Source organism: Molossus molossus, unplaced genomic scaffold (assembly GCF_014108415.1).
Source record: "Molossus molossus isolate mMolMol1 unplaced genomic scaffold, mMolMol1.p scaffold_m16_p_3, whole genome shotgun sequence".
Classification (NCBI taxonomy): Eukaryota; Metazoa; Chordata; class Mammalia; order Chiroptera; family Molossidae; genus Molossus; species Molossus molossus.
The window spans coordinates 38,962,984-38,983,898 of record NW_023425366.1 but is presented as its reverse complement, the minus strand read 5'-3'; the positions used below and the strand labels follow the sequence as shown (position 1 = coordinate 38,983,898).

General features: G+C 38.0%; 1 protein-coding gene across 5 annotated transcripts in view; it reads left to right on the top strand.

The window, feature by feature from the left end:
• PDE4D (phosphodiesterase 4D) overlaps positions 1-20,915 on the top strand; it is an 849,054-nt gene that overhangs the window by 637,385 nt on the left and 190,754 nt on the right. For 4 of the 5 annotated variants that reach the window (XM_036278944.1, XM_036278943.1, XM_036278945.1 and 1 more), the window contains exon 2: positions 7,340-7,531. In XM_036278944.1, the coding sequence (XP_036134837.1) occupies positions 7,340-7,531 (192 nt within the window). Of the gene's footprint in view, positions 1-7,339; positions 7,532-12,653; positions 12,748-20,915 lie in introns of those variants that run through there. The other variant, XM_036278948.1, reaches the window with a different exon arrangement.

The following is a 20,915-nucleotide window of genomic DNA, read 5'->3' as shown; positions in this document are numbered from 1 at the left end:
TCTCTTCCTCCCTCTCTCCTTCTAGCTCTAGCTGAAGATAAATGCAAAAAAAAAAAAAAAGATAATCATTCAAAAGTAACCTGTAAACCTCGAATAAAACAATTCTCGGTCTGGGCTTTTGAAATTTTAGATCTAATAAACGTTTTTCAGGAAAATTGGCCTTATAACACCTCATTTGGCAGAAACCTGCTAAGCAAGTCCAGCTAGTCTCTTGTGGTTTCTAGTCCAAATATCACACTCACGCCATCACTTTCCTCTTGAATCTCTTTATTGCCCTATGTTACGTGGAAGCCTCATGGACGAGTTGGAAACAAATGTTGTTTCCAGAGGTCACCTGATATTTTTACTGATAAATGAGCATACACCTTTCGCCTTTGTTCCAGGCTTTTGTTTATAAAATCCATCTGTGAAAATAAAGGGTAAATTGTTCCTGTGCTTAAATGTTAGTTCTCTGTGCAAATACACATAGTATGCAGGCTAACATGCATACCTCACTTCTGTATACTTCACTGAAGTGGCTAAATATCATGTCCTCTCGGGGCATCCTATTTGAATTTGAGGTGCAGATTTTTGATGATTGGGAAAGATTGCCATTTGTGCCTATCACTGAAAATATACTACTTTCTGTAGTCTCGTCTCTATAGATAATCTGAGCAAAATAAATATTAAAATGGGGAATTTGAGAAGTAGTTTTCTTAACTCCAAAGAAGTTATTTGACCCTCAGGGATATCTTGAATGGGAAATATCACTGGCATTAATTAGGAACAGATTCATAGCTTTGTGATACTGGTAGCAATGGATAAACTCTTATAAAGAGAAAAGAGCCCTGGCCAGTTTGGCTCAGCGGTTGGAGCGTCGGCCTGAGGTACAGAGAGACCCGGGTTCGGTTCCCGCTAAGGGCACGTACCTCGGATGCAGTTTGTCCCTGGCCCTGGTTGGTTGTGCGGGTGGCAGCCACTCGATGTGTCCCTTCACATCGATGTTTCTCTCTCTACCTCTCTCTCCCTCCCGTTCTATCTGAACAAAAAATGGAAAAATGTCCTCGGGTGAGGATTAAAAAAATAATAATAATAAAATAAAAAAATAAAGAGAAAAGAATATTTTTCAGTAATTATCTAACTTTGGTTACACTTCTCTTAAGCTCAAGGGTGACCCATCCCCCTCTCCTTGACTGGCAAGCACCAAAATGAATTTTGTTATATAACCAACAGCATGGGTTTCAATATACATGGGAGATTCGGGCACAGGTAAATAAATAGCAGTGTGAGTTCGACCTGAAGTCCCCGGCGTACACCCAGGTGCTGGAGACCTAAGGTCTAAAGGGTTGTTTCTGCTCATTATATTCAGTGGAGTCCCACCCAGCTTGTCCTGCTTCCTTGTCTTCCTCCATTCCTAGCAGGAAATTGTTCTTTCTTCTCGGCGAGGAATATCTAGAGCGAAATCAACAGTCTCCACCCTCTCCCTAATGTCATCTCACTGGAATTGCGGAGTGGGGTGGAGATGTAGGAACAGTCTGGCTCCAGCATCTGTCACCTCATTGATTGTCAGGGTCAGTCCAGGTGACATGGCTGACCAGCTCTCATTCCCTTTCTCTTCCATCTCTCCTTTCGGGTTCTTCCCAAAGCGATGTATTCAGGTACAGAGAGTGACCTCATTGGAAAGTCCCCCTCAGAGTTAAAGAGCAATAACAATAAAAATAACAATAGCTGCTAAATATTGGAAATATACTAGCTGCCAGGCAGCTTGCCGACATTTTTTTTCTCTTCTAATCCTTATAGTGGCCCTAGAGCTAGATAACAGGCAGTGGAGGTTTAGAAAGGTACAGTAAACTCGCCCAGTCGTGCAACCAGAAAGTGGCAGACCCAAAATTTGACATTTAACTCACATTTTCTAACTCCAATCCTAATAGGGATAGTTTTGGTCTTCCCCCACCTCCCAACAGGGGTTGTATTAAAACCGCATCCAGAATTAGCCTTGGCAAACATGATCTATAAGTTGATCAGAATGTCACTTTCAGAGAGTTAGCATTGGAAGTTTCATCCAAGTGAGGAAACTAAGAGATGTTAATGGTTAACAGGAGGCTGTGCAGTAGAGACATAAACACAGGGGCCATTCCCCCAGGCTCTAGAATCAGACAGGTTGAGTTGGAAACTGACTTGTGACCTGTATAGTCTTGAACACATTACTTAACATAAAACCATTTCTCTGTGCCTCAGATTCCTCAGGGGTCAAATGGAAAACACAGTGCCTACATCAAAGGGTTATCATGAGGATTCAATGTGATAACGTATATAAAGCACAGAGCACAATGCCTGGCGCATGGAAAGTGCTCCAAAAGTTTTATTATCATAATTATCATCATTGTAGTTATTAGCATCACCGTCATTATTAGACTCAGATATTACTACTCACTGCATGAAGAAGTATTGCCTTGATTTTCCCCAGACCTACCCATCCCCAAGGGGAGCGCCTTAGTTCTAATAGTTAAAGGAGTTGATAAATAAGCCTTTCAGTGGGGGAAGGGGCAATGCTTTGGTTTATTTATTTATGTTTATACTCATTGATTTCTTTTTAATTTCAAAATCAATGTGTTTATTTTAGCCAATAAAATAATCTGGAAGCATACAACTGAACAGTTAATAGTCTTTCCCATTTCACTCCCCTGAGAGATCAGTGTTAAAAGTTGGCATGTGCCTTTCCACATATTTCTTTATAATAAGATTCTGCTGACCCTCCTTGCCTAACTTTCCACACACACACTTAGCCCTGCCTATTAGGCTGAACTATCTGAAACTGCCATTTTTATAGGTCCCACTGTTCTTTAATAGGAGCCCTCAAATGGAACCAAACACTGTCCTGTTTTATGCACATGCCTTACTCCTTCTTGGGTTTACTTATGCTGCTTCATATTTACTACACACCCTTTCCTCCCATTCTCTCCGATTGTCAAGCTCTATAACAAATTACCATTGACTGGGCGGCTCATAAACAACAGACATTTGTTTGTTACAGTTCTGGAGGCTGGAAGTCCGAGAACAAGGTGCCAGCAAATTCAGTGTCTGGTGAGGGCCCATTTCTCCTCGCATGCTGGGAGGGGCAAGGGAGCTCTGGGCCTCTTTTATAAGGGCACTAATTCCACTCAGGAGGGCTCCACCCTCCTGCCCTAATCACCTCCCAAAGGCCCCCTCTCCAAATAAGATCACATTGAGAATTAGGTTTCAACATATGGATTTTGAGAGACACAAACATTCCGTCTATGGCTCCTACCCAACTCTACTCTGGATATTTTTTATCTGCCCTTCAAAGAAACACATCCTTTAGCTTCTTAAACTTCCTGTATAGTCTAAATCACATTCTCCGATTGCCTATATAACACAATTTAGTAATGTATTATTTATATAATATTTAATATAGCTATGGAATGTTTTGTTATTTTTCTTTATTGCTTCGTGTTACATTGCTTTCTTTATAGAGGAGTGCTATGTTTAAACATCTGTATTTATTCTAGTCCTAACCTAAGGTTGTAGGAGAAACTCTAACAGTTTGCTCACTGAAACTTTCACAGTGCAGTCTGTTTTTCTATAAAGTCATTCACCAATACTGGCATTTGCTAATGCTTCTGCCTAGGAATTCTGGAATATTACTATATTACCTTTTCTTGATAATGAATTTTGATTATAGGAGCGTTTAATGTAATGGAAATCAACCATGTAAATAACCTCAGACCCTGGGTCCACCTCCCCACAAAAACTGTATTCTCAGTAAATTTGTTATTAAAATTTAGAGTGATTCCCCAGACCATTAATGATACTATAGTTACCTTATCCCAACAATAATAGGTTTTCTATTATTATTCATGGAAATTCAGTAAAGGCTTCTCAAGGTTTTGTTGTTGTTTTTTAAAATAAAAATCTAATATAATAGCAGTGACCATTTTTAGATCTTCATTCTCAATCTATAAAGTTAATACTAATATTTTTAGATTAATATAAATTTATCAAATTTGATAATTACTTCCTATAAATTATGAGGCTTTATTTTTTTGGATAATATTTAAGTGGTTGCTTACATGAGTCATTTTTACATTTTAACTTTCAGTTATAGTTTGCATTCAATATTTTTTTTATATCAGTTTCAGGTATACAGCATAGTGATTAGACAAGCATATATTTTACAGAGTATCCCTCCCCCCCCCCCCAAGTGTTTCCAGTATCCACCTGGCACCGCATAGAGTTATTACAGTATTATTGACTATGTTCCCTGTGCTGTGACTTTACATCCCTATGACTTCTGTAATTTGTACTTCTTAATCCCTTCACCTTTTATACCCAGCTGCCCAACCCCCCTTCCCTCTGGTAACCATCAGTCTTTTCTCTGTATCTATGAGTCTGTTTCTATTTTGTTTGTTCATTTATTTTGTTCTTTAGATTCCACACATAAATGAAATCATATGGTACTTGTCTTTCTTTGTCTGACTTATTTCACATAGCATAACTCTAGGTCCACCCATGTTGTCCTGAGTCTTTAAGAACTAATTTAGTTTAAGATTATTTACAATAAATTTTCTTATTTAAGAAAATGATCTCCATCTAGTGGACAATGTTTGTATTACAGCTTGCTAAGAAAAATATCAAAGTCCTTAGAATACTCCATATTAAGCATTTTATGACCTATTAATACATTTTTTCTTAATAGATAATATTATTGAAAAAATATTAATTATTTTAATACATGTATCAGTATTTGTTCTAAACCTTATAATGGAGAGTCTCTGTAAGTTAACACATAAATTAATTGGAATATATAATAATAACACAAATTACTGATTTGTTTTTGGTTATATTGATACTGACTCAATTGAACTAAAAAAAACTAAACTAAAAATTACACTCCTTTATCTCCTATATTTTTGATAATGTATAGCAAGGAGGGAGTACTTACTCTTTATTTTGTTTAACTGAAGAACAGACCAGCTTGTGCACGTTCAGGATGGTATAGAAGGAGACGATGCAATATAGAGACGATGTGTTATATAATAGCACACTTGAAGCTTGTATAATTTTATTACCCAATGTCACCTCAATGAAATTAATGAAATTTAAAATAAATAAACTCTAAGAACATCTTGATATTCAAGGGAAATCAAAATAAACCTTTTTTATATGTTCACATTACTATCCTCATGCTAAAGAGCTTCCATGATTGTTGTCTTAAAACAGAAATCTCCTCCTGTCCTCCTCCTTTTCAGAGGTCTCGCACCTTTCAGCTGTGTACTGAATGCCTTCCAAAGCTCTCTTTATATGAAACACTACTCTTCTGTAAGATTTCTCAGATATCCCAGGCTAGGTTCACCTTACCTCCTTCAGTTTTTGTATCTCTATGTACTCATATTAGGTGCTTAGTAAATGCTTATTTAATTAAGCATATCCAAAAAGAGCTTGCCAGAGATCCCTGATATGTCTCTTTAATGATTAGAGGTCCCAGTCCCCTGTTGGCCTTCCTCAGGATTTCCAAAGTTCCCACATCCATGAAGCACCTCTCTCAGTGAAGCAAATGTCCCCGGTTTGGGTGTCACAGTTATTAACACACATTTTGTGGTTTACATAATTATACATTAGAGCTGGAAGAACTTCGGAAAAGTAGATGATTGAATCCAGTTAGCTCAGTAACTTTGGTCAGTTACCTTTCCTGGGAGCCGATATTCTTTTCTATAAAGTGAGTCTGTTCAACTAGATAATCTCTCATTGTCCTTCAAGGACCAAATAAATGCATTTATAAAGTGACACAATTCTGAGAAAATGTTAAATTGAAAGACATCAAATGCATCATGAGTTTTTTCTTCTTTTTCTAAAATAGATGGATTCATTTAGAGTCAATATTCTTATTTAGTCACAGATTCATAGATGATCTATGAAACATCCAGCCCCTACTTTTTCTTCTACTTTGGCTTCTATTCTTTGGGTCATAACACTATTTATTAACAATTCCAAGGGAGAAAATAAGAAAATGTTTTCAAATTAGCTGGTTGATAGTTTAAGTAAAGTTTCTACTGCTGAAAATGTTAGTAACAACTAAACTTGAATTCATTTGTTTATTTATTCATTCAACAATCTTTAACCACATATCCAAGCTATCACCCTCCTCTTGTAAGGACACATGTGTGGTGACTTTATTTTAATGTTGGTTGATGTTTGACTAGAAAAGCTCTTTGTGGAAAGTTTATCTAGATGTTAAAAACTGTGCGTGTGTGGTTCTTTTTTCCCTCAACTGTGAAGTCTGTATGGCCAAGCACAATGCCTTTCATTCATTCAGGCATTCATTCAAACCACTTACTAACAGTTTCTGAAGTGCCAAGAACACTCATTCTCTATTCTCAGAGAGCTCACGGTCGAGAAATGGAGACCAAGAAGTAAGAATGTCTATTCCTGGAAAATGCTACAGATAAGGGGTGGGAAAATGCCTTGGGGGCACAGAGAAGGGCATCTCACGGATGAATACAACTGGGCAGGGAACCGAAGGTTAGAGAGTGATAGCCTGAGCTGGTGGTTCAATATGAGTGGATCTGAAATGCCCGATGGAACAGGGTTACAATGTTGACGCTGGGAAAAATGGTCAATTGTAATTGAGAATCGATTATTAAGACTGTCTAGCCAAGAAATTTGGACTTTTTCCTGAGAACAATAGTGAGCTACTGAAAGGTTTTAAACTGGTGAAGGGCCACCAGGTTTATAGTTTAAGAAGAATCATTCTTGGTACAGGGTGGAAAAATGGATTCAAGAGACTAATTTTAAGGCTGTTATAATAATGTAGGTGAGAGTTGATGAAACCCTGGACTTAATATATTGGCAGTAGGGATGGAGGGAAGTGGCTATAATAGAAATTAGTGATTGGATAGGTATAGGTAAAAGGGAGAGAAGCCAGCCCAGGTTTGGGGAAGCAATGCCATTAGGCATATAATGAGCACTTGTTGAATTGAACCCAAATATTTTGCCAGTTACTATGTATTTGTTCTTTTCCTGAAAGGAATTCTGTACATAGAATTGCTCTTTTCAGAATGGTTCCTTTTAACTAACTAAAGTTGAGTTTAGAGAGACCCATGTCTTGTATCTGATTGGTTAACAAAAGTATCAAATATTCCAAAGCTTAGAAAGACAAGAGTATGGAATCAATTTGTGTTTGTTTGTTTTTTACTTTTGTATATTTCGGTATTATTGTTTTTTACCAGCAGGAATCAGCCATAAATTATCCCACTGTCAATTCCTAACCTGAAATCTTCCTCTACTAAAATACCAACATGCAATTATTCATAGCAATGTCATTTCTTCTCCTTGTTTACAGTTTTGATGTGGACAATGGCACATCTGCGGGACGGAGTCCCTTGGATCCCATGACCAGCCCAGGATCTGGGCTAATTCTCCAAGCAAACTTTGTCCACAGTCAACGTCGGGAGTCATTTCTATATCGATCCGACAGCGATTATGACCTCTCTCCAAAGTCTATGTCCCGGAACTCCTCCATCGCCAGTGATATGTAAGTATAAGGGTGAGCAAAGCGAAGAGGGAGCTTCTGTAGAAAATAAGTTAGTTTATTTCTGGAGTTGATGATGTAATAAAACGATCAATCTAGAATTTAGAAAGAGTGGTGAGGAAAATTATACAATCTGAAGATAAATGGTAGATTTACCTTGAGCACACTGTCACTTTTTTAAAATTTATCTTTATTGTTAAAAGTATTACAGATGTTTCTTCTTTTTCCCCCATTAACACCCTCCTCCCCACTCCCACCCCCACCCCTGCCTTCACCACACTGTTGTCTGTGTCCATTGGTTGTGCACATATGTATATCAGTTCTTTGGTTTATCTCCGCTCCCCCCATACCCCTTCTCTCTGACATTTGTCAGTCTATCTCCTACTTCTATGTCTCTGGAGCTGTTTTGTTCGTCAGCTTATTGTGTTCATTATGTTCCACAAATAAGTGAGATCATGTGGTACTTGTCTTTCTCCTACTGGCTTATTTCACTTAGCATAATACTCTCCAGGTCCCTTCATGTCGTCTCAAAGGGTAAAAGAGTTTTCTTTCTTACAGCTGCATAGTATTCCACTGTGTAAATGTACCACAGCTTTTTTATCCACTCATCTATTGTCACTCTTGATAAGAAACATTTACTTTCCCACAGATACAGTGTCTGGGAAAAGTGAGAATTAAACATTTTAATGGAAACATTTACACCTAAAACATTAGCTTCTATTCATGCTGGACCTGAGTTTTAACTACCCAGCCACATGCATATTTTCTAATATTTTAAAAAGCTTTAAACTTAGTCTGAAAAGGACTATATTAAAATGCATAGCATTTTGAATATAACTCCATTGATGTATCATCCAGATATTAGCACTAGTTTGCCAGATCATTTGAGAGGTCTTTATGGGGTTTTGCCTAAATTAAACCATTTTTGGAATATGGATCGCTGGATGCAAGCACAGAAAACATTAGGCCGACTTGAGTATCATTTAAGAGATGGCACAGCTTAGAAAATAATTAAAACTGATAAGCAGGTTCAAAGATCAGAGCCTATTATTAGCTCATTTTCTCAGCACAATCCAATCCTGTGTCTACTGTTGTGTTCTTTAGCTTTCTAAGTTGTGGAGGCTTCTAAATGGGACCTTAGTCTCACTCAATGCTTACACTGTCATCTGTAGTCATTCTTATTTCTGTATGTAGAGTCGGCCCCCACTTCCCTCCTCTGCATCTAGACATTTGTCCAGTAACACTCACCATTTTCTCATGATGCCATCTCAAAAGCTCAGGACAGGTTGCAGTTAATCCTACAGGAATTTACTTATATGAGGCCTCTGAGGGTCTGGGGTTATTCTTGGCATCCTGATATGACGAAGGTATTCCAATAGGTTCGAATAGGGTTCCAGAAATGAAATTGTACTTTTTCCATTTTCCCAACATATAGCTCTTGGTTGCCATTTTATTAACACTTGTAAAATGATAATACAATTAATGCTGTAGTCTCCCTAGGAATGAGTGACTATACTGCAACCATTTTGACTCACATACTGAATTATTAAACTCTTATTGTGTCACTGTCCCTGTCTGAAGCACTTCAGGAGATATAAGAAAATCACAAAACAATGTTCTTGATTTCAAATAACAAATCATCTATGGAATAAGAGAGCTCAGACAGATCACATGGTTAGTGGAATAGACGGTATGTAAACCCTAATTTGTGTCCTTGTAGACTACAGGGGGAAGCATCTCACTGTCTACATTGATAATGCACAACTCTACACTATCTTTTGAAAAATATGCTTTTTTTGCCCTGGCCGGGTTGGCTCAGCAGTTGGAGCGTTGGCCTGTGGTCTGGAGAGACCCGGGTTCGATTCCCGCTAAGGGCACGTACCTCAGTTGCAGTTTGTCCCCGGACCTGGTTGGGTCGTGTGGGTGGCAACCACTCATGTGTCCCTTTCATGTCGCTATTTCTCTCTCTTTCCCTCCCACTCTATCTGAACAAAATATCAAAAAATGTTCTTGGGTGAGGATAAAATATATATATATGTGCATGCTTTTTTTCCTTCTGCTTTTTTAGCATTGAAACTTCTTCAGTAAGTTATATCTCTATACTCTTCTGCCCCACCCCAAAGGTCTACGTATTTACATCTGTTCTCTACATCTCCTCAGCATGTTGTGCTGCCTGAATATTCTGAAATCGGTCTCCCATTCATATTGCTCTGAAAACCCATTAATTCAAGACTTGAAATAAATAGATTCCACTTCCATAAAGTGGAAGGCATGTTGCCAGTTAGTAGAGGAAATGCAAGGTGGTTTTTATCTCCTGGCTTTGATCATTGTTGTATTCTCTGTTCCCTCCTGCTCACAGCTCTCTTCTTCACCAGTTCTCCTTATCACCCCTTAACATACTGTATTTCCCCAAAGTATAGCCCCTAACCCCTTGGGCTCTTCTTTGGGGGACTCTTTTGTGTATGTATCCAACTAGCAGCTTTCATCAGATAACTTACTGCTCAGTATCGCCGGCCCTGCAGCCTCAGGTCTGTAGCACTGAGGCTGAACTCCAGGTCTGTAGCACTTAAACACTTCCTATGGATCTGCACTTTCTTATTCGGCCGTGCCTCACAATCACCACATAGTACATGTTCATCATTAGTGAGTGAGCTTCAGATCTCTAACGCTGAATTGCATCCTGGAAATGTACACTCCTTTGTTCAACTGTTACCTCACACTCATTAATTGTACATACAGATTACAGTTGCTCATATGGAAAATAATACAGTCATTAATAAATAATAATACAAGAATAAACTCTGTGTTTTGTGTAGTCACAACTGTAAACCTACTTTTGTTTCCCCCTGTATCTATCAGTTCCTTGTATTAATGACATCCACCTTTCTTCATCCCAAAACAATGGCTGTTTCCAATGGCTCTGTTTCTATGTTATTTTTATCCCACTTTCTTGGGTTTGAAATTTAAGACATTTACTTATTCATTTACACGTAATTAAAACACTTTTTGAGCAACTACAGTGTCTTCAAAGTTCCCAGTATGCAGACGGGGCGGGCTTGCACTTCTGACTTGTATAATGAGCCGGTGACACCGTCAGTGAGGCGCTGACAAGACGGAGGCAGAGAGGAGTGGGAGTTTGCCATCCAGGGAAAGCCAGGCGAGAGGAGCAAGGTGGGCATAGTGTGAGGCAAGGCAAAGCATGGTCCGTGAAGAACGGCAGTCTGGTTGGTGTGTAGGGAAAGGTGGCAGCAGAGAAGCTCTTAGACAGCATATGGGACCTAAGTGCCACAGAGATCTGGAGCTGGGATTTGGCAGGTCACACTCTTATTTTTATTGCACTCTGATGACTCTGTTGTTGAGTGATTACATAGTAAAGTTACTGCATGGAGGTGGATCATGCTGATATTCTCAGAAACAAAGAAGTTTAAATATGATGGAGGCCCAGGTCAAGGGAGTGGGGAAGGGATGAAGAGGCTGGTCTGGATGCAAGAGGCAAGAGGTTTATAGAGTGGAGTGTGTGTGTGTGTGTGTGTGTGTGTGTGTGCGCGCGTTGGGGCACAGGCAGTGGAGAAGGAGAATCAAAGGAAATGCTGAAGTTTTGCCCCTGAAGGAGTAAACTAATGGTGATGTTGACATGATGCACACAGGATAGAGAGTAGACAACGTAATGGCAGATAATGGGTAATGATTTTGGCTTTTATGTGAGAAGGAGAGGACTCCAGGGAAAACCAGGCAACGGTTAGAGGACAAGGTCAGAGAGCTGAAACACAATCCAGAGGAAGAGGAGAAATTGGAAAATCCAATTACCTTCTGTAATGACTGGGTGTGAGTGACAACTGAGCGAAGTGTCTTAGTGAAGTAATGAATTTGAAGCCCAGTGGGTTCAGGATTGAATTGACAGTGGAGATACCAGCAAGTACAGGTGCCCCTTTAAAAGGCTGATAAGTTACAGGAGGAGGAAAAACTAAAGCTGCTTGAGGGAGAATTGGATTCAAAGGAAAAATTTCTTTGACTTCAGAAACATTGAACTGAGGGAAGGAGGGTGTTAAATATGGAGCTGTAGCTACTGACAAAGGTATTATCATGAGCTCAAGTAAAAAGACTAATCTTGGGAAAGTAGTAGAGACAGTATTATTTAGGAAGGACAAAGAAGAACGACACAAGTGAAAAAGGGAAATATAAATTTGGAGGTAAAGGGAAGATATTTAGAAAATGCATGGCTAGTGATCCATATGTTTTTATTGAAATAAAAAGTACTGCCTTCAACAAGTAAAGGAAAGAGGCATGGGGAAGCTTGAGAACAAGAGAAAAGGCTTAAAGAAGTCCTTCTGCAGACCCAGAAAGAGAACAGAATCGGGGTGAGGAGAACGATGCAGGACAGCCCCATAGATAATGAATATGTTGAATGGATGAAGGACCAGGTTGAAAGTTATCTCCTCCAGCTTCATCAAAGGGGAAACATCTGACCTTGCCGGTTTGGCTCAGCGGTTAGAGTGTCAACCTGCAGTCCAGAGAGACCCGGGTTCAGTTCCTGCTAAGGGCATGTACCTCGGTTGCAGTTTGTCCCCGGCCCGGTTGGGTCGTGAGGGTGGCAGCCACTCAACGTGTCCCTTTCACGTCGAAGTTTCTCTCTTTCTCTCTCCCTCCCACTCTATCTGAACAAAAAATGGAAAAAAAAAAAATGTCCTCGGGTGAGGATAAAAATATAATAATAAAAAATAATAATAAAATAAAATAAAGGGTGGGGGGACATCTTAGCTTTAGACAGAGGCCAGAGACAGAGTCTTGGTGAGTTAGTGGTCTATTTGATGTGGTCATGTGTTCTGTTTTTAAAGTTGTAGCAAATTGAATTTTAGATACCACTGTGTAGATTGTTTCTTTTATACCCTATACCCAAGTTAGTAAATATTAAATATATGCATGCATTTTATGGGAAAAAAAACCTATGATATCTCATATTTAAATAATGCTTTTTTTTCCAAAGCAAAGAAAAGCTTTGTGCCTATTTAGTTTTCTTTATCTGATTGAACTCACATAAGAATGACATGTTTAATCAGACCATAATACAATTTTATATATTGTTGAAAAATAATGTCTTGACATGTTCAGCTTTCCTGTTTGCCCTAGATATTTGCATTGGAACAATAGGGTTTTTCTGTGACACTGACCCATGGAAAAGCATTTTCTACCATGGAGATGAAGTTTCTCTGAGAAGGAAGGTGAATAGAGTAAATAATTACTATTTTGGGCTTTAATCTGACACTATATATATCTTATACACATTTGACTTCACATGTGACCATATGTAAATCTCCATTTTTTTTTCTTACCTAGTTCATGGTAATGCTAGGAAGATTGTTGAATGTCTATAATTCAACTGTACTTTATAGAGAATGGCATTAACATATTTTAATTGCTTTTGGTGGTTTTATATGTATTGTTCTAGTTAAGCTTGAGAAAAACCTATTGAGAAAACCCCTTAGAAATTTCAGATGCAAACAGTGCCAATGAAGGTTCGTGATTATGTATTTGAATGAAATATTTTGAAAAACCTTTAAATCAGTGGTTCTCAACCTTCCTAATGTCACAACCCTTTAATACAGTTCCTCATGTTGTGGTGACCCCCAACCAAAAGATTATTTTTATTGCTACTTCATAACTGTAATTGTGCTACCGTTATGTCTTAGGCAACCCCTGTGAAAGGGTCGTTCGACCCCCCAAAGGGGTCACGACCCACAGGTTGAGAACCGCTGCTTTAAATGCTCTTTAAGTTGAAATTTAACAATTTCATTTATTGAGGAAAAAAAATAATCACTCCCTACTGGACAGGATGTCATCACCTCGTTATGTATGAATAGATACTAGGTACATAGCTGAGGTGCAAGGAGAAAATAAGGTGCAGGATGGCGGTAATAACAGTCAGATCCATTACATGCATGTGTCAGCCTTCACTTTCCAAGTATTTTCACATCTGCTCTCCCATTTGATACTTTTCACAGTCCCATGGAGAGGGACAATCTTTATGTCACTTTACAGATGAGAGATCCAAGGTCCTGAGAATGTAACCTTTTTAAGAAACGCCCAAACATGTTGATCGTTTCTAGAACATTATTTTGGTAATCCCAATGTAAACGAAGTGCTTCACAGCATTTCAGAAAGTTTTGAGAAGCAGAAGTACCTGATGCAAATTCATTTGACCAAATTGATGGCACTATGAACATTTGGTTTCCATTTGTATCTTACGAATACAACAAGATAAAAGCTCAAAGTGGTCAGAGAAGTAATAAAGAAAATATGCGACCGACCCTTGGAAGATATATATAAGTCTACAACACTAGGCTAAACTCAGCACCTAAAAATCTTATGTAAAGCAGAAGAGAAGTTCCTGGCAGCTTCTACTCAAAAGATTGTCATAGTTTGTTAAATGTTTCCCAACTGATGGGTATATTACTTGGCTGCATTTTTAAATGAGAATATCATTTTTTTACTCATGTAGCAATTATATATAACACTTACTTTATGCCAGGGTATTGTTTGAGACAGTATAGATCCACAAAAACAAGATAAAAATGTTGTTTGGATTGTGCATTTCTGTCTTCATTTATTTATTTTCAAAATTCTAGATAGAGGAGGCTTACCCAGTCAATATTGAGATTTCTATATAAATCCCTATTTTCACTTACACATCAATCACTTTAAATATTTATTTTGCTTGTCAGTGTGAGATCCTTAGTGAATTGTTCTTAATGTTTTCTGTATTGCTTCCTAAACCATATAAGGAAAAGTAATCACACCACTGGAGGAACAGTTATGCGATGTGTTTCTTGAGATAGGATATGCTATGGAGTATTTGTGTATCTTCCTCATTGCATCCCTGCAATATTAAACATAAAGATGTGCTTCACAAATATAGCCAAAGAAAGCCTTCAGGAAACACCAAGTCAGGAATAGCAAACAGTGGGCTTTGAGGCTCTGATCAGATTTGCTGGAGAAACATCTGCAATTATTTCATCTGCTTACTGCAGTTTCTCTCAAGCTTTGTATCAGCTTCCCTTAATGGTTTTGAGACTTGAGGGTTTTTCTCAACCTAGGTTGAAAAGAAAACGTGCTGTCACTGACGACTACAGGTATGTCTAAACATGTGTAAGGCATTAGTTCCTGCCTTCCTCTCACTGAAAGCCGACAAGTTAAAAGCAGAAAGAGAGAGAACAGCTGCTTGCACCTCTGCGAATGTGGGAGGCTGCACTGTGGCAGGAAATCATTGAAGCAATTCAGTGAATGACTGTGTCTCCTAGTAAATGTTATGAATGATCCCAAGACCATTGTTTCTCTTCCAGAGAGAACGAGTCTGCATGCAGAGCTCGTGTTTTCCTGTCTCAATATCCATTTCCCCTTTGGGACTTAGGGAACTCAAATTAAGTGTGTTATTTCCATGGCCAGTTTTGTTTCTTTGGCTGGTTATTTTTTCATTTGATTGTTTGTTTTAGTTTTGGGGTTGTTTTGTTTTGTTTTGTTTTTTCCAGAAAAATCAGAAAGCAAGCATGCTGATTTGTGTGTTATCTAAAGGTCCCTTGGGTGATTTTTTTTTAAGTGCATTAAAATAAAACTTTTATCTAATCATAATTTTCAATTATGAATATATTTTTGCAGAAGCTAAAAAGAAGGCAGTTGGTAAAAAGAACTCTTACATTAAATAATGGAGTTAATTTCATGTGTTGACTGCACTCTTTTTCTTTTTCTTTTTTCTTTTTATGTACATTCTTTATCTTGAATACATCAAGTTTCCAGTTATTTATTCTATGTATTATAGAAAGTAGGTAATATTTCTCAGTATTTTTTTAGTGTTTTTGTTTGTTTGTTTTGCATTTGTTTAAATGTGGTCCAGCTTGCCCTATTTATCAAGGAACCTGATGTTTCCCAGACAGACAGCTTATCCATAATCCAGCTCTCCAAACACAGGAGCACTTTGAACGTGGCCCCAGGGGTCATGAACAGACCGAGGAGTCATCAGTTCAAATTCAGGATATTTACAGGGTTCACCATGTTTCCTCCTTCGTGCTTAGCTTCATAGATGCTTTGGGGAATGAAGTGCATACCTTTAGTTTCTGCGACAAGTACATACTCAAGAATATATAGGAACATGTTCTTAAAATTGCTTGGCATCTCTCTAATCTTTACGGTTGATGTCCAATTCTTCCATGAAGTTTTAATAATTTATCTTCAAAACAACCATATAAGAAAACTAGAGAAAATATCAGCTCCCTTTTAGAAACTACAAAATTCTGCTCTAAAATGTATGTCACACACACACCATGACTTTGGATATTTGGATCCAGGTACCTTGGCCCTGAACATACTGGTTTTGACCAATGGCTTCTGTTAGAGCATTCCAGGGGTATTTGCTGGGAGGTACAGTGGCCTCTGGATGAGAATATAATAAATAAGTAAAGCAATTAAACTAAAATCTCTTTTTTACTCTAAAGAATGGAGTTTCTTGATGGGCATCTGAGCAAACCTTTTGATTTGGGGTTTTTGCCAGTCAGGAGTTTGTTATATTAATTTAGTATCAATGATCTTTCACTCACAAGCTTTGAGAAGGTGCTTTTTTTTCCAGTTATACAGACATTGTCTTTTCTTGGAAGACATATAACAAGTTTTGTAATGATTGCTCAGGAGCTGTACTGGTCAACATGATAGCCATTAGTCACATATGGCTCCTTAATTCAAATGAATTAATGTTAAATAAAAATAAAAACCAGTTCCTCAGTTGCACCAGCCACATTTCAAGTGCTAAGTGGCTACATGTGGCTAGCGGATAATGCATTGGCAACACAGAGACTACTTCCATCACTGCAACAATTCTTGTCGGACAGTGCTATTTTAGAGTCCAGAATATGTATTTTTCTGTGGCTGCAAAATAGCTGAATCCATTTGAGTACACAGAAAGTGGCATGGTGTGGTGGAAACTAAGCAGTATTTTAAAGCCTGGGTTTAAATCCAGCTACATTGCACATTTCCGTGCCTTGGGGTTTTATGACTCAGTGAGTCTGCTAAAACCACCTGGGAGACTGACCTAAGGTTACTAACTGCTCACTTCACCAGAAAAAGGACTTGAACAAGAAAATTTCCATCAATATACACAATTTTTTAAAAGGCATTTCACTTTAACACAAACAAAGGTATATTCTCAGAATCAAAGAGAGTTTTCCAAAGGAATTTAACTCTTTTAAAACCTCACTCTGTGGTCCCTGCTCATTCTCCCTTTGGCACAGACCAATGAACATTCTGTTGGGCGAGCACCTGGTCTCAGCTTAGCATTTGGAAATCACTGAACTCTGCTACTTGCCAAGGGCATGACCACCAAGGAGACTTTAGTTATCAGGAATATAAGCACCCATTTAATGCAGAGCCATCAGAATTAAACACCATGTATCAGTAGAGCTCAGTGTCTGGTCATAGTAGGCATGCAGATAGAGTGGGAGGGAGAGAGCAAGAGAGAGAAACATCTATGTGAGAGAGACACATCGACTGGTTGCCTCCCACATGACCCCAATCAGGGCCAGGGACCGAAACAAAACCAGAATCGAACCCATGACTTTTTGGTCCTCAGGTCAACACTCTAACCACTGAGCCAAACCGGCCAGGGCAGCATGCATTTCCTTTTATTTTATTTTATTTTTATTTATTTTTTTGGTACGTGCCCCTAGCGGACACCAAACACAGGACTCTCTGGTCCGCAGGCCGACGCTCCAACCGCTGAGCCAAACCGGCCAGGGCGCATGCACTTCCTTTTAATTTTCCAGATCATTTTAACACATGAAGATCTTTAAAAATATTGTTGAACTAGCCACCCAAAAATCTTTCTTCAGGAATCCATCCTGGAGAAAAACCAAGAGGACAGGGCCACTGACACCAAGAAGGGGCCTGTCAAATAAGGTAACCTGTGCAAGAAGAACCTGTTCCTGGAGCACAGTAAGAGCGGTGCAAGCTGGCTGGGTCCTCACCTCTTCCCCTCCTTCCCCTCCGTGAAGTCAGCACTCAAAGCTCTGTGACAATAGTCTGGCATCAACCCTTCTGGAAGTCTATTGTATTGGCTTTTATTAAATAAACTAACTCAATGTGCTTTGGTGGGTGTGTCTACACACATGTGCAAAATAGTTTCTAACTTATCAAAACTGGAAAATATTTTGATACATAGTTTTGAAAACAAATTGTCTTTTGTGCCATCCCATAACTGGCACACTTGAGGTCATTGATTGGCATCAGGAACTTCCTCTAATAAAGCCAACATTTTTGTTTTATGACACATAAAGAACAGATTACACTTTAGACCACAGAGAATTTTTTGCTCATGTTGCATTAACTCCAGTTCCATTTGCTTTATAATCAGTATATGTGATATGAGCACACGTGGGCCAAAATCGAGGGGTCTTGTTTTGGGGATTTCTGTTACCAATATCAGGCTGGTCTTTAATTCTCAAAATGTTAATAAGAAGTGAGCAAATTATTTAAATATCAGAAGACTAAATAATTTCTAAGGTCATATCTATTTCTCAAATTATGATTTTTTTTGTTTTTAAATTTTATAAGACTTTACTTTTTAGAGCAGTTTTAGATTCATAGCAAAATCACAAGAAAGGTTCTGAAGTTCCCCATACACTCCTGCCCTCACACCCAAGTGATACATTTGTTACAATTAAACCTGTCTCCATACATGGTGCTTTTAATCAAACAAAATATATCTTAAAATATATGTATGTAAAGCAGATGATCTTTAAAGAGTTTTTCCATTGAACAGTATAGGCAAAATAATATAGTAAATACTCTTTCTGCCAATAAGGATGGTGGAGGTGTTTTCCCCCGTGGTAGCCTCCCCCCCTCATTTAAAATAGAGAAGCAGAAAAACAAAATGCTTATGTCAAAGAAAAGAGAGCTCACAGAATTTCCATAAAATTATACACATATACAATTTCCATAAGATTATATACATATATACATGTGTACACGATATATACATACATACATTTACTTATAGATACTTCAATATAAATATATATGTACATGAATAGCATCTTCAGAGGCCTTTGTTACATTTGACATGCATACAGTCTTGCTACATTCTGAATATGGGCATATGGCATTTGACTATCCGCCAGAGCTATCACCTAAATGGGAAACCAAAATTATTTCATTTTATTTATTATTTTTAGGGTTATAAGACATGAAAATTAGTAGGCAGGCAGAGCTTGGTTGTTGTTTTTTGGTGTTTTTGTTTGTAAGTCATTGATGTTTTGACATTCTTTCTTTTGCATTTATATGTAACTCTACTATTTGCTGTGTTTAGCATATGTATCACCTACATTAAATGGAAAATGTGTTACGATTGTGCATTGTTTGCGGTGTGCTTCTGGCACTGATCAGTGCATTCCAGCTGCAGAATGGCCAAGTGTTTAAGTACAAAGCCTCTGAAAATCATGCTGCCTAAATTTGAATCCTGGCTCCATCATTTCATGAGCAGATGAAAGATATTTTGTCTTTCTCTGGCCTCCTTTTCTTCATCTACAAAAAGAATTAATAGGAGATGATCAGTGCAAAGCGCTTTGCACAGTGCCTGGCACATAATAATTATTCGATAAATGTTATCATTAAGATTCCATAATAATTATAATTGTCTGCAGTTATTACCATTATTATTTATAATTGTTTGGTCTTATACTCTGATTTTTAAAAAATAATTATGTAAAAGTCTGTTCTAAGAAATAAAAAGTAATGGTAACACATTACAATGGCTCCAGTATTGAAGCCAAGAAGGCATTAAGTTACTTTGCTGGGCATCAGTGAAAGAGGTTTTAGGATAAACTACCAATCAACTATAATTAGGAAATTGTGGTTGCAGGGCAAAGAAAGGTTAAGGCACAGAAGATACACTGTCTCCTTATAAAGTTAAGAACCGGGATGGCCTCATTCATCTGTTTTTGTAGAATAGGGTATCAGCTTATTTGTTAAAATTGAGGAAAGGCTTATAATTTGGTTTCTCCTTTCTGTGCTAATATAAGTACAAAAGTATTTCTATTGAAATGGGGGTAAACATGTAGGCTTGATGACTAGTAACTATGGTCAGCATTGTCAAAAATCTATTGAAACTGTATGTACAGATACAAACAAATGACTTTGAGTTTAACATGGAAAAACTTCAAATTTTTTAAGAAGTGATTTAATTTTATTTGCCAGAATGTAAGTTTCAGTAGCTGTGGCCTTTGACCAGAGGACTAAGCTTTTGTGTTACACGGATGCCTTTCATTCTAAGTGGCGAGAGCTGCAAAGAGGAAAACCCCATTCAGGTGTGGCCGAGACTGGCTTTGTTGTACCGGAACTTCATTCCCGGGCTTCAGAAAGGAGGTGCTACTTAATTTTTCTTGATTTACAAGGGAAGTAGTCTAGATTTAAAGGCCTCGTGGTATACAGGAGGCACATCCTCAGGTCAATGTGGAACCAGTGGCGCACAGTTTTTCCTTTGTTTCGTTGGTGTGTGTTAGCAGTATATTGTCTACTGGCAGTTTATTAAAATCATAATGCCTCCTCCTTCAGAAGTAATTTTAAAGCGTTTATATTCCTAAATGTGACATTCACAATTTCTCAGGGCCAACATTTTTTTAAATGAGTTATCTTTTAAAAATGATATCTATGGAAAAATAGAATTTGGTTTTGCAAAATGTACTCAGTAGCCAAATTTTTCAGATTACTTTTCAACATCCCCACGAACCTAATTTCTCATGTAATATTTTAATATTTAGCTTTGTCTTATGGATGTTTTGTCAAAATAAGCATGTTTTCTTTGCTGAGTTGTTTTTAAAGGAATGGATGAGCTGAAATGAATCTAACTCATGCAATTATTTAATGTTTTACATTTTAAAATAGAATCAGCACTTACATTTTAATACATTTGGATTCATAGCTACTTGAAAGCTTTAAAGATTACTAAACATAGACTGGAATCATTAAACATGCTTTAAAAATATAAAGGCTGGCAAAATTTTTTATGATTCAATATGTTTCATGTTAAAAGCATAATTTTAGGGATAAAAAAGTTGTGGTGTATATACACAATGGAGTACTATGCAGCTGTAAGAAAGAAAGATCTCGCCCTGGCCAGTTTGGCTCAGCGGTTAGAGCATCCGCCTACAGTCCTGAGAGACCCAGGTTTGGTTCCCGCTAAGGGCATGTACCTAAGTTGCAGTTTGTCCCTGGCCCTGGATGGGTCATGCAGGTGGCAACCACTCGATATGTCCCTTTCACATCGATGTTTCTCTCTCTTCCTCTCTCTCCCTCCCACTCTATCTGAACAAAAAATGTCCTTGGGTGAGGATAAAAAGAAAAAAAAGAAAGA